General features: G+C 42.5%; 1 protein-coding gene across 3 annotated transcripts in view; it reads right to left on the bottom strand.

Moving 5' to 3' along the window:
* Positions 1-8,735, bottom strand: part of oxr1a (oxidation resistance 1a) — a 59,813-nt gene extending 51,078 nt beyond the window's left edge. For all 3 annotated transcript variants that reach the window (XM_071902411.2, XM_071902412.2, XM_071902413.2), the window contains exon 1: positions 8,444-8,735. In XM_071902411.2, the coding sequence (XP_071758512.2) occupies positions 8,444-8,600 (157 nt within the window). In that variant the 5' untranslated portion in view covers positions 8,601-8,735. The remainder of the gene's footprint in view (positions 1-8,443) is intronic.
* Between the last annotated feature and the right edge of the window lie 6,739 nt (positions 8,736-15,474).

Genomic DNA, 15,474 nt, shown 5'->3' with positions numbered 1-15,474 from the left:
ATGGATTGTCTAATTAGCTCTCATATTGTAAGTTGCAGGAAGAAAAAGGATTTAAGAGCAACATTTCATATCACATGATTAGAACTATCTATAGCAAGCTGAATGTATTAACAGGCAACAACAGCAAACGTCAGCTCTCTCAATCACAGTCTCAGAAGACATCAGGAATACCGCTGAATATGACTAAAAATGTTAACATTGCAGTATCAAGAAACAGGCCATTACTGCTCTATTACTCTGCAGTAGCGCTAGCAGTACTTGCGCTCTTTCTATTCTTTCCATTGTAATGAATATACATGGGCCTAGTGGAGCTGTCAACTTAAGCACAGAGAACAGGGAGTGACAGGCAACATCCCTTTGCCAACACTCTCAGTAGCACTCAGCTCTATATTACACTGCCAGCCTCCACAGACCAGCCTATACACCACTCAGCTGGTATGGAAAACTTTGCTGGAGCAGCAATTTGTGTGTGTGTGTGTGTGTGTGTGTGTGTGTGTGTTAGGAGGCACTGGATCTGCCCTGTACTCTAATTAACACTCTCCCCACGTCAACTAATCAGAGTGCGCTCATGTCGGTGGTTTTGTGTGTGTCGCTACAGATGCTTGATATCGGAAGATGAATCTCTTACCAGATTCTAAACTTTAAAAGCAACACACTGGTCTGCACCAAGGTGTGTTAATCCTCACACACACACACACCCACATCTCAATTTATATTCTGACGGCGTATGAATGACTGTTTCCATAGTGACCAATCTGGTGCAGACTTAAACGAAAAGGTATTATTTAAAAAAAAAATACTAATAGCAAAAATGTGTTTGCCTGCATTACTTTCAGCTTGTGGGAAAATTTCTCCAAATCAAATTGTTTCCGAATTACAAGAAGATGAACTTAAGCTGCCTAATGCCCCGCCATAATCACCATGATATATTAAACATAACCAGTTATGCTAATGAGGTCATTAATTAAGATAATTAATGTATTAATTAGCACATATCTCTATGCCAACATGCTTGTCTTCACATAACACATGGGTGGTACCGATATGAACTCTGTACCTTAAAGCGTTAACGAGTTATGGTTTAAAGAAAATCAGTTTTCCCTCATTAACATGCAAATTTATGCAGCAAGGTGCTCCGACATCTAATCAGATCATCTGCTCTATTGGGGGAACCTGTGGTGTAAGTATGAAGTTTCTATCATGTATTATTCTTGAGTTATTGTGTTCACAAAAATGTCTCAGACAGACAGATGTCACCATGACAACATAATGTCCCGCATACCATGTACCATGGTGGTGGGACATAATAAAAACCATCCCATATAGCCAAGATCAACCTCTGGTATTAACAGAAGGTCTCTGCAACAGTTAACTTAGCTTACAAGTTTCCCACTGACACAAATACACTGAAGCACATTGATCTGCACTCACTGCACTCACTGTACCCTCCATGTGCAGCCAAAACCACAGGGCATCGCCTCAGTGCAGGACCTCACTTCCTCCTCCTCTCTGGTGTCACACCCAGTCAGACTTCCCTCATTATCCCTTACTTCAGGCCCACTAATCACACCATGATTCCTCCCATCCATTGGTGTTGGGGTTATTGCGCTGTGAGCAATATTTCTCTTGCAAGTCAACATTGGGGGGGTAAAAGGGGACTTGATGAATGGTACGGTTGAAGTCTAACTCTGCACCGGCTGGATCAATGTTGATGATACATAATGTATGCTCCTCCAGAACAATGCTATGATTCATCCTTATCACAACATTAAATTCCAACACAACCAATAAACTGATCAGAAATGATGATCTGCAAATGGGCATTCATGACCAATGCCCATTCATTATTCCTCTGTAATCAACCTTAATTAATGAAATAATCTCTTGATTGCCTCAAGAGAAAATACATGGTTGGAAACAAATGGTAGAACATAGTGTAGAGTCGGCATGGGCAATTTTGTACCACACATATTTATGGTACAAAAGTGTATCTTGATCTGCTTGACGTCACCTGTTGGAGCCCTGGCACTCAGCATCTCTGCAGCAACACTAACCTCTCAGGTTACAGCTCCAATCAATAGGAGAAGTGATGAGCTCAGCTATGAGAAACACAAACTCTGCATTATCAGATCTTCTTATCGAGCCAAAAGCAAAGGGTCCTGTTCAGGAGTCAAGATTTAAACAGGCTACTGTATTTGCCAATTGCAGGTATAGGGATTACTCTGTAAGAAAGCCACGATTTGGTTTCTCTCTTGTGACAAGACACTGGGGAAACATTTATGCATTCATAAACATTAGCCTACAAGGTGCATTAAATAAAGGCAGTCAGCACCTTTCATCTACTGATATGGGTCATGGTAGTTTAAAGTGCTTCTTAAAGTGCCCCTCCCTTCTAACCACACTCTGTAATGGCCAACTAGTAATAGAGACTGTATCACCAACCCTGACAGCTTCCTTTCCATCTACATAGAGAAGTCAGCTGAGATCAAGGGGGAAAAATGAAGGCGGCGTCTCTTCAAATCCATCTGCATGACTAACTATCACGCATGAGGGATGAGACTTGACAACATGATGGACCTTCTCTCTCCTCGGCAATAGCACACAGCTTATTTATCTTACAGTTTTAGTGCCAAATCTTTATCCTTTTCAATATAGCACGCCTAGAGACAGCGGGGCAAAAAAGAATAATAATTCAGTTAGGGAAACAATGTGACATTTCCCTCATGACTTGAGTGAAAGATTGGCTTTCTGGCTGAGGTCATGGGTACAGCTTTAAAATCAAAGTTAAAGACATACCTGATAGGAGTGCTTAGTCAAACATTCACAGATATTGAAAGAGGGGTGATGATCATTGACCCCGTGAAGGCCTGTGGTCTGTCCGTCATTTCAGCATTTATAACAGGCACAAACCAAATAACGCTGCCACTGCAGCCCCACACTAATCAATGTGTGATCAAAGCAGAGTTCACATCAGAGGTCATAGGTGTGTCACTGTACAAAACTGAAGATATTTCCTTTGGACTGGTTAGTAAAAGTTGATTTGTAAAACACAAATATACAGCACTGCATGTTTAACTACACAATAACTCTATAGTTCATATCAACTGAACTAACTATATCAACTGTAACTAAGTAGGCAAAATAGTTATTCAAAAATTAAAAAATTATACTAATAATAGACTAAGAATAATGTAAAAAGCAAATCAAGTACTATTTCTATGTAATAATGTTATTTCACCTTCAAATGTGCATGCTTATACAGTAGAACTAAATGTTGAATGTCACAATGTACTACACTGGCTATAAAAAGTTTTTTTTTACATTTCAAACATTATTGTCCCATAAGGGAAATTTGGTCTGTACAATTGAACGTGTGTAATTGTACATCACAATTTTAGCTTCCACAGTTAATAATAATAAACATCATCATCTTAATGTATGGAGCACTAGAGTTGCAAAGTGCTTTACAAGATAAAGTTAATAATCATAGAATATTAACATATCAGCAACACTGAAACATTTCATTCAGAATTTTCAGTAGTTGAAAATACTCCAGATGTCCAAATAAGATGCCAAAAGTGCAATAAAATAATTGAATGAAAAACACAATAAAATCACAATAAAATAATTAAAAACACATAATACAAAAAACCCAATAAACACTTAATTGCCACAACATATGCCATACAGACAACAGCTGATAGGACCAGACAAGGAGTCAATACCTCAATACTGTACAAAATACAAAGTATTTAAGCAGGCAGGAGATGCTACATCATTTCATCTTCAAATGAAGCGATTTAAAGTGCAGTGGGGATAGATGATTCTTTCACTCTTGAGTTGAGGCAGTCCACTGTGCTGCCCAGAGGGGATAAACTCAAACTGTGTGTGTCTAATGGGGTGACCAGGACAATTGAGAATGGCATTGGTCTTCTTCACCACATCGATCTCAAAGACTTCAGCTAGTTGTGCCTTGCTCACACCAGCATTTTTACTGGCTATTTTAACAAAGCTCCTCAATCTGTTTCCATTGCTTAAGCTCAAGCTGCTAAACCGGGATACAATAGAAAAAGTTAAAACAGATTCAATAAAACTCCAATAAAACAAGGCCATCATTTAACTACACACGTTATCTTTCATAGGAAAAACAAACACTATTAAACACTCTTGCAGACTGCATCTGTATTTGTCTCACAGCAAAGTTTGCCATCTATAAGTCTCCAGATATTTATATTGTCCACAAACTAAATTTTCGAGAACATTCAACTCAAGGAAAAATTATTCCCCATGACACAAAGTCATCAACATGTCCATGTTTGCTTCCCCCCTGCTGAGAATGACAGAATCTACTGCAAACGCGATAAAACGTCTCTCTACATGTTTGCTGCACCACTCAGTAGTATGTAAAATGTAAGTCCTGTAACCCTGAAGGATCCAGTGGATGAAAAGTGCCTCTCTGAGAAGCCACCATTAACCCAAACACCCTACAATCTGTCAGTAAGGAAGTCCACTGCCCACCCCACTAAGTCCAGATCTGGGAGAGGAGCTTCTATGAAAGAAGTTGGACAGTGTTAAAGGCTGAAGAAAAAGTCTTGCAGGGGTCTTTGGTCCACCCAGGTGCTGATACAACAGATGAAGAAAGTGTAGCATCGGCCACCCCCTCTCTGCCCTATATGCAAATTTAATAGATCTCATGCATTATCAAATTGATTCTGGATATAGTTTTAATCAGTTCCTCTGTTTTCATCACTAGGGAAATTAATGCCACAGGCCTGAAATCATTCAACTGGGATTGCTCTTTTTGGCCTTGGGAACAACAGTTGCATATTTCCAGAGACTAGGTACTCTGCAGCTGAAGTGATTTTGTAAAAATGAGGATAAAAAAAGATGCAATTGAGTTGCTCAGAATAGGTCATAAGTACCTTCCCTTAGATATTGCCTGTACTGATCATTTGTGCTCATTATCTCACCTCTTTGAAACTTTTGCCTGTTGAAATAACTAACTTCCTGAATAGAGACGGCTATTTCAGGACCAGCTGTCGACTTCCTATAGATTATTTTCAGAATTAAAATCACGGCAGTCAAAACATAAATAAAAGCTATTCAGCTCATTGGCCACATGTATACGTCTGAGTTAAAGTCTTTCTGTATTGTTGTCTTGTCATGTGACCCCTCCTCCCTCTCCATACAGACCTAAGGCTGTTACTGCTAAGCTTAGCCTCTATGTTTATATTTCTGCTCTGATTTTTAAAATGTATTTACTTGCGTCCTTTCTAGTTTGCCTCATAGCAACCACATCAGCTTGTTATTGGGATAGACTGTTATCATTAGTACATACTGTGACTGTAAGGTCATCAATACTGTTGACTCCTGAAACACAGAGCAGTCCATGTAGTCAAAGCATCCGTGCAAAGCCTGGGAACCGTCATCAGTGCTGACCTTGCAGTTCAGTAAGTGCGGAGCAGGTGTATAGTTCTGGTTCCAACAGGACTCTAACCACTGATTTTTAAGCTCCCTTGACAGAGCCATAACAGCAGTCCAGTGTCTTATTATGGTGTGCAGGGCAAGTGCCATACTGACAAAAACTGTCCAAAGACTTCTCGAAATTACAGTGATTAAAGTCACCTGTGATGATGTTTGGAGCGTCAGGAGTCAGATTGCAGTTTCCGCATCACGCTGATAATTGCAGCAGTCTTGGCGTCAGCTTTTGGGGTGAACGTAAACAACAGTGACAAATAATTGAAGCGACACCCTTGGGGGATAGAGAGGCCTTACCGATGTAGAAAGGAGTTCAAAGTCGGGAGGACAAACCTGTTCTCGCATGGTGACATTGCTGCACCATCTGCGGTTAATATATGGGCAGAGACAACCACAATGTGATTTTCTGGTCACCCCGCTGACACAATCCAGGTGGATGTAAATGTCCAGCTGTAAATGTCCAGAGTCAAGTCCATGTCGGAATCAGTCAGCAGGGTTATGGCGAATTCAAAAAGACGTGAAGGGTCATATGCAGCCGATTTATTACGGCTGAGACTGGAGGGTGATGTGCAGGAGCACTCTGTGCTGAGGCATGAATCCCTGTCTCAACGCCTGCAGGCCTTTATGCTGGAAGCTCTGGGTTTGCATGCCTTCATTCCTGCCGCTGTGTCTCCAATGGTGTCTTTCTGTCTTCCTAATATGTGTAGACTTTTCTGTACAGAAATGCGCGTAAAATGTAGCAGCTTGTCAGGCGTGCACAGCTACAAATTGAAGTTCATCTGGCTTCAACTTTTTTCCACACACTGATGATGCGGTGAAGCACGAACCAAACAGAGGTAGGGTAGGCCAGTTATATTTACTTTATTGTTATGTACTTGATTCATTATTTCAATTAACAAGAACGATTATTTAAATAAAAAATAAAAGCGAGACAAAAACAAAGCTAAGACAGTATGACATTATTAGTTGCTGCACCCAACATGATGATGACATGAACCGTCAACATCCACCCGGGCACCTACGCCAGACCGTTTTGTAGCTTTTGTAGCCCATAATGTGAACATACCATCAGAGCACTACCCATCCACATGGGTAGTGCTGCACTACCTATACTCACTACTTCCACATCTACCATCCTCTCTACAGTTCTCCTCGTCTTGCCACTTACACTACCTGCCTCCTCGTCTAGTTAGTCCCACTCTTTCCCCCTCAGCAAGGCCGTAGCCTGCAGACACGAGCCGCCCCCGCGGTCCACTCTGGTGCTGGAGAGAGAGGTACAGGGACTGCTAATGAACCCGACTGCCATCCGTGGCGTTTCAAGAGCAGCAGAGCATGCATCTGATTAATCTTTGTCCTAATTAGATCGAACAATTAACCTGCCTGCCACTGAGCTCTGAGCCCGATGACTCTGCATGAGCTGCAACCACTGTACGCAAGAAGAGAGCGGGGTGAAAATGCGCCCTCACACTGCAATATTCTGTTTTCAAAATGGCCAATTAATGACAGCTAATTGTGTGGAGCATTCTCTCGATGGATCGTGTGATGATGAAGTCTGTTGCAGAAAGCTTAGATCCTTTTCTGCTTTTCATTTCAATAGACACACTTTTAATTCAGAGTCAGAGAAGGTACTGATGGGTTTCACCATGAACAAAGTGTGAGACGCAAAACAGAGAAGACAATAACATGAAAATTCTATCTTCAGTAACACAGAGATACTCCCCAACGTGAAAAGCCTTGAGGGCATACTTGTTCACACACTGGCTTGATGTTTAAGCATGCACTGCTAGCTGATCTGAAATATTTGGGATGCCTCAGTTGTTACCCCCCATGTGTCCTCACAACAACCTCAACTGGTAGAGAACAACAACCACTGAGGACATTAATTGAACTAATGTGTTATGGGTGTTAATGTAGCGCAGTAGCTTAATTAGCATCACTTTAGAAATAGGAAACAGGCATGGAGACCGTTAAGTCATATGACTACAGTGTCAAGGAAGTGAAGTTCCTTCTACATGTGTGCAGCAGACAGTTGTACATAAGGAAGGCTTTGCTCGTTTCGCATTGCCTGTTAAGTTTGCTGTACTCAGAACCTGACTGACATTTATTTAAAGGTTTGCTTTGTCCACTGTGGTTACCTCCCCACCCATTAGAGTAGGTTATATAACTCTCTGCAAAGCCATATCAACAACAAACATCTTGTCAGTTGGGATTCCTTAAGACAAAATCTTAGCAAATGTTAGTCCGCGGTCTAATTCATATCTGTTTGAGTGTCCTCGACGTGAAATTCTTTGGGAACCACTGACATTGTAGATTACTACGTAGATTACAGATACTACGCTGCTTTAAAGTCGCTCAGAGGAAACAATGCATCTAACGTTCCTGCACGAGCCTCAGCTGACAGAACGTCAGCTCACAGCAGCACGCACTGTTTCAGCTCCAAACGTAGTTAAAAACAAATCTGGCATTTAATGTTGTCCTAATGATCTTCAAACGCTGTAGAATAAAATGTCGGATCTTCTACAAAAAGTTGAGGTCTTGTGGTAAATTCGGCATATAGATAACCTAAGAAGCAGCACTTTATTTTAATAAAATCTAAACTTTTAGAATCGGTTCGCACTGCTCGCTACCGCCCACCCCTGTGTATTTTAGCGGAATATGGATGTGCTGACAGATTCCAGAAGTTACAATTTTATTGAAATAAGTGGTGCTTGGTGTGTTGGATTATGCCGAGTGTAGGAGTGGCTCTTGGGGATTAGTAGAAAGCTTTAAATCATGTTCTTCCAGGTATGTACGTTTGCCGATAAGAGAGGAAACATTAAACTGACGTATTTTTGAACAGAGTTTGGCGTGACGCTGTAGAAAAAAGCACGTATAGGGGTTTGGTCTGTTTAGAAAACTGACTAGGATAAGAAAAGACACCTCCAACGTTTCCTCCAAACAAACAACATGTGGAGGTGGAACTAACCTGTTTTGGAGATGAAGGTGCTGCTGTCGTGTGCTGTCCCAGTGTGGTGCGGCTCGGTTTGGCTTTGGACACTCTCCAGTCCGGCCCAGAGTCTGTGGGAGATTGCGTCCCTTACAGCTCTGGCGCTGCTGCCCGTAAAGGACAATATGTAGTCCATAGTGCTATTGCTGCTAAACTTTAGCTAAGAACACGCTTTCAAAGTAGCATGAACCCCGTGGTCATTGCGCAAAATGCAGTGTTGGCAAAAAAAGAGACAGGCTCCAACTCGCGGTGTGAAAAGCCTCTAACGTAACTCCACACATTCCGAAACAGGAACTGTCTGAAACACGTCAACAACTGGTAACTTTTTTTTGCCCCTAGTGGAGTCAAGCTGTGCAAAGCAGTTGGTAATAGAATGGCTCCATTTACAGCAGCCTACTGTCCTATTGGCCTACATTTACAGTGGGCCATTGCTGAAACAGTGGAGGGACTCCCAAACTTTTTCATGTCAAAGACCTACAAATCAATGTGTACTTACCTACATTTGATAAATTGTGGTCCTAAGGAAACCCATTTGAGGAGATTTCTGTTGTTATTGTTTAGCATAACATTGCATATCTGTCTATATTGTAGACTGGGTGACAGAAGTAAATCATCAGAATAGTTCTAACTTCTAGGGAGTGAAATAATAGAGAAATTAAACTATTTCTCATTTTGCTGATGAGAACCCCCTCATGGACCCTGGAGGCCCCGGGACCCCGCTTTGGGAACCATTGGAATAGAGGGAATTGTGAGAATACAGGATCTCACTTTATTAAATCTTCCTGAGTGTATGCCAAAACAACAACCGGTCTGAGTTGGCATTTCCTGTGGTCTAGTGAAATGATACATCTACATATAGACTACTGAAACACGCCTACACACATGAGTGTCTCATCTAGAAATAGATAAACAGAAATGACTAACTGATGTGTTTTATTCCAAAATGCGGGGCATCTATTTTTTATCGCATCAACTTGAAATTCACCACTCAATAGCTCAAAAATATACAGTACACGATTCCATCTGCAGAAATGTATTTGGTATAGGCAAATGTTTGTCAAAATCAGGTTTTACCTTTTGTACACATATGTGTCATAAGCATAAATTAACTTTTTTTTTTATATATGATTCATTTTATACAATTGATTTGAAACAAATAATCAATTTCAGGTTCACATTGTTGATTGGAGGCAAGACTGCCAGGCTTCTGAACTTTATTATAATTCAGATCATGGGTATGAAAAATGAACTTTGACAAATCTGTATGAATAAATAAATAAATAGATGAATAAAAAATGCAACCCGGCTCAACCCACACCAATTTCCAGGCTGTTGCTAGGATATTTCATAGCCATCAAGTGCGGGGCTTTATGGCACCCTGGAGAATGACATCCATCTGACTTCCACCATAATAACATTCTAATAAATTGAGACTTTCACATTCCCAGCCAAAGTACACTTCTGTGCCCATATGCGACTCAAGAGGCGTAGTGAGAACTCTAAGACCTGTGACATATAAGTGTCTGCTCATCTAGTGAGAGATAGAAGGAGATGGCATTTGCAGTGGGTAAATGAATGTGGAAAAGTGAAAAACCAACAGACCAGAACAGGGTGTAATAATTGGGCAGCAGACTCAGGTAGTGAACTGGAAACACTGTGATGCATTATTCATTTAGGGGGCATCGCTGTGGTGAGACAGGAGTCAGGAGTTTAAAAAAATCCTGTAGTATTTCAGAGGAATTAAAGGACTGATCAAAATGAGGGAGCTGGCTCCATTTGTTCGTTCATTCACATTAGGAAATGTTACAGAGATAATAGTTTCTGTGTAAGACGTAATCTGGCTGGGCAACTAACTGTGTTGCTTCCCTATTAGCTGCAATAACTGTGCTGAGATAAAAGAGACTATGATGAAAAAACAGACAGTTCCTCATTAAAGGTTGAGTAGGCCTTTTGTATTTGATACCGTCTGGTTTCCAGAGTGAAAAAAAATAAAGATTGAGCACATTCAACTAATGTGATTTGGGAATGAGTCAGATTCAATACTGAATGTGCTCCATCTGCTGGTGAGAATGAACAGTGCAGGCTTTGCTGTCCTGCCTCGGTGAAAAGAGCAGTGGAGTGTAGGTGAACAGCAACAACAGAACAGGATAACAGGCCGTATCATAGGCTAACGCTTGGCAAAGGAGTTTTTTGTTTGTCTGTTCGATTTTTAATGAAGCACAGTCTAGAGAGTAGGGATGCTCCTCCCTGCTTGCTGTTCACAAGGTGCAACTCAAATCTGACTTTAACACTCTTCCTAAAACAACGTCAGTACAACATATAAAGTTGAATTTGCCAAACTGTTCGACTCTTGTTAAGTCAGGCGATGATGTACGAGGCCCTCGATGGACCTGTCGTCATGGGATTTAATTTGGCTCTCTGTTGCTCTGTGACCTTGCACAAGGCCCTGCCGGGACACTTGGCGCTCGGACAATGTGTTTATATGGGCTGTAGACTGGCGGGGCCTTGTAGCTCCATGATATACTGTGTTGCCGTACAGCTGCCCAGAGCAGTCATCAAATCATCCATAACATCCTCCGAGGGAGCCTGGCCGGGTTTCTCTCTCCTACACTGTGTTTCGGCCTAATAGGGTGAGAGATATACTTTCTCACTGTAGAGACCAAACAATAAAGCCAAATCTAGTTATGAAGGTCTATTTTCCTGGCTGACTCCTCCACAGTCTCTTTAATTAAGCTTAAGTGTGATTTGAATGGCAAAATAAAAGATTTCCACTGCGCTCATTTAATAATGCAAGCCTCCGTTGTGTGGAAATTAGTTTCTTTGTTCTACTTCAGCTAGGATTTCTGATGTATTGTCTTTTTCCCATATTATATTAATGACCTGAAGAGACTTTGAAGCTTATCAGCCAACTGGCATCTATTATGGTGTTATGTTTTTCTGAGTGTTATACAAATTACCCAGTTTTTTTAATGGTTGGTAGGTCATCATAGGTCTTCTTTCAAGTGTGAGATGATCTTACTCTGTCAAACTGGCAAAGCCCTAAAGAGATCAACTCATTCTGTCAGAGATCTTGATGCACGCAAAATTCCTAACTTTGCCTTTCTTATTAATTTTTTAAGACCATCAGATCGGAGATTGCTTCTGGCACCTGAAAGTGCACAACTAGTCCGGGAATCATTCTGTTTAAATGACTTTCAAGTGGGGAAGTCTTGTTGTACACGAAGCCGTATAGAAACCTCCTGGTGTCAGCAGCTGCCAGCAAAAGCCTTTAGCGGGTCTTGTGTGCGAGGCTTTGTCATCGTCTGGGAGCAGGGCGCTGGGGAGTGAGTGTTAATCTCAGCAGTTTCCCCAGTGAGAGCCAGGTAGGCTGCAGCCTAATCCTGAGAAGAGGAAGGCTTTCATTATGGAACAACAAACATGAAGGCCACTGGGGAGCTGCAGCTTTTCCACTGTCAACGGACCGACGGAATACACAAGCAGGTTACGTAAGCGGAGCTGCTGCACGCTGGTGTGATCATCAACATATAGGCGCTAGAATGAACGTACTCATACTGCACATACACACACAAACGCACACCCGCCTGCACACACACACACACAGGCGCGTGTGGGTTTGTGGGAAACACACACAGACACATATTTTCACAACCTGCCCTTTTCTCCCAGACATTTTCTGTTAACAGCAGAAATCACTGCGACATAAATGCGGTGGAGGATTCAGTCATGCGGCACCAATGCACCTGCTGGCAAACACAAACAAGCATTTCAGCGCGTGGTAATTGCGAGGGTTCATTGAGGTATGCACGGCAAAGTAGATGGCTTTCCTCCGAAGTGACGGTATCTCACATGGCATTTCTTGGAGCGTTTCTAAAGCTGGTGTTTGAATACTGAGCACGCGGCACACATTGTCCTGTGCTTCACGAGCGTTCCGGTCTATTACCCAGTAGTCGGTACAGGAGGCGTAAACAAGACGAGGACCAATAAAGACAGTTAGCTGCTGGAGGAATCCGGCTGAGGCAACCAGACAATGGCTGCAATCACAGGTGTTAAACAGTCCTGTCAGAGAACTCCTCCCTCCCCGGAGCCTTTTCATTGGGGAAGTGCTGCTTTGCCTCTCGAAAACTGTCAACGCTACAACAGATGAACATGTTTTTCACTCTGGCAGCAGGAGCCAAATATTCATGAGAGGGAAACATGAATCAAATGTTGTGTGGAGCCTGTTAAGAGGGTGACAATGCCAGGCTGAATCACCAGATCATCTGGAGGAATAGGGCCGTTTAATCACTGAACACTGCGGTTGCGTAAGCCTGACTGATGTCACTCAGACACGGGAAGCTACTGAATTGTTGTTATTGTCATTTTTCATCATTTTACATGAGCCTTGAGAGTTTGGCATGTTTGTTTTCTTGTATCACACAAAGGTGCAACTGTGATATAGGCTCGTGAGAGGATCTTTGGTGCTTCACCATCTCCTACTCTCTGCAGCTAACCTTGGCAGTAGTTTTGCACAGGATTATCTACACAGAAATTGGTGCCAATCCTCTCATCAGTTAGATATTGGGTATGGTGACCAATGGGCCAAACTCCCCAAAACACGCTGTTGTCCTTTTAGAAGACAATCGAGGAGACTTGCAATTACCCAGACCATCATTGGGCCTTGGCCTACAGAAAAGCAGAGAGGGAGTCAATGTGACCAATCAGCTCCAAGGCAATTCCCCCCCACCCCCCAATTCCTCCCTTAGCAGCAGGGTCCTGAATAGCGTGTCAAAAGGCCAAGGCTGATGCTAGAGACGGGAACTAGCCTTCTCACAGAAGAACGGCTCCTCTTCCGCGCTCCACAGTACTTGCAGATCTACCACAGCATTCTCCTGACGGTAGGAGCGAGAGAAAATAAATACAGGACCTAAACAAAAGACCATAATCACGTCAGAGCCACTGTTCTATTTTTAGAAGATAAGCCGCTTGTCACAGTCAATTGTGTTCTTTTATGCATCTGGGCTTTTCCCACTAACTCTGCCCTAATTCATGAAACCCAGGCCAAGAGTTTTTGCTCAGTGAGAGGCGGATTTGCGACCACAGGACCCACAAAATCCAACACGTGATCCAGATAGTATAGCTTTTGTTGCCATAAAAAGGGTTATATAAGTGACTGTAGAATGTTAAATGAGCTTGCTGGATGAGCGTAGACATAAGCCTATATCTTCCAGCTTAAAGCCTTTACATTGAGGCTTTGAAGAGACGGGAAACGTGGAGGCGATAGCGGAGGCGTTGTTGGCCCATCCAGTCTGACACCGTGCCACCGCCGCACCAGTTCAGAGCCTGTGTTGCTGCCTGGTTTTCTCTCTCGGGACAGTTGTTGCAGGGTGGCTGGTGGTGATCGATGACCGGTGGCGTCAGAGCGGGCTATCTTTCACCGCCGCCTCCGCTGCCCCCGCTCACGGTCATCTATCCTCCGTGGGTGTCTGTGCTGTCTGAGGCCGCCCCGAGAGGCCGGGTGGCCCCAACGACTGATGACCACTGGCTCAGCAGGAGCAACACATCCGTCTGCTGGGGTGGACCACGCTCCGCTCTCGCTCTCTTTTATTCTCTTTTCACCTCTCTCTTCTCTCTTTATGCATACATCTCTCTTTTATTCCCTAGCGAGCCTGCTGTTTATGATGAGGCGACGAGCCGCAGATGCCGTTTCACTGACAGCCGCCGAGAGACGGTTCATTTTTTTCCAGGTTGTAGAAGAGGAAGAAGGAGGGAGAGCGAGAGGAAAAACAGCAGGAGCGGATGAGAAAGAGAGAGAGAGGGAGGGTGAGGGAGGAAGGGAAGAGGAAGGGACACGTATCAGACATGCACCGCTGCTCCCTTCATGCGGGGCAATTTATTAAAATAATAAAGCCCAGCCTTGCGCTGAAGGTTGAGCCCACAATAAACCTGACAGGGAGACAGAAAGAGGTGTGCGACTGAGGCATCATCAGTGAAATAAACAAAACAAATGCTCTTTTATGTCAATGTCCACTTTATTATCACCACTAAACTCTGCGGAAGGAGTTAATTGCTTTCTTTTAAATGCAGACACAGTCATATATTTCATCATTACCCTAAAAAGCCTCTCATGAATCACAATTGACTCGGCTGGAACAGGAGCACAAAAGCGCACAGATTGCTGTACACAAGCCTCTTCGCCTCACGTTCTTCTATGGGTGTTATGAGCACAGGCTGCTGAAAGACGCGGCAAAGCACTGTTAAACAGGAGGAAATTAGAGCCAAACGGACGTCTTTAAATCCGACAAAGATGGTAAGAGGTTGTGCACTCCCTCTATCTGCCGTAAAACTGTCCTCACCCCGGACACTCTTCATTTATCACTCGATATCGGCCGTTCCACAAGCGCACTAAATTGGATAATGAATCTCTCCCCCCAGGAGATGCGGTAGATGGATAATTTGTTGGTTAAATTACGAGCTGGGGACATATTGCATCATCCAAGGTGTAAGTTGTTAGTGTAGTTAAATGGATGCAACCTTTTGGATAAGTCCACAGGACGAACATTAGTGAATTACGACCCAATGAAGGTGTAATTAACCGTACCGGACTCATTAATAAGAGTCACACTAATTCTGTTCATACTGTATGGGTGTGACGTACTTAAGTCAATTATGTTGTCAATTTACCAATATGCAGGGTATGATGTAGTTATCCTTTTTGCTATAAATAACTTAAATAAATAAAAATGTTTATTCTATCAAACTTGAAACTTGAAAATCACACATTATGGCTAGAGCAACATAAATTTAGCTCCTGATCTTTCAGTCTACGATCCTGCAGAAATCAAACATTAATAACTACATTTATGGGGTGCTGAGCAAGAGCAAGAGGGATTTTTTTCAATGAGTTTGATATAATTATACCTTTCCAATACTGCTACACTTTTTATATGCCAATATTTCTTTGTAAAAACTTTTTTTTCCCCACTACACCACAATCATACAATATAAAGCATAGGTGTCAAAATAAAACCCTT

The sequence above is a fragment of the Centroberyx gerrardi genome, chromosome 12, assembly GCF_048128805.1.
Source record: "Centroberyx gerrardi isolate f3 chromosome 12, fCenGer3.hap1.cur.20231027, whole genome shotgun sequence".
Taxonomy (NCBI): Eukaryota; Metazoa; Chordata; class Actinopteri; order Beryciformes; family Berycidae; genus Centroberyx; species Centroberyx gerrardi.
Note: the sequence above shows the minus strand (reverse complement) of the source record. Positions and strands in the feature narration are given on the sequence as shown.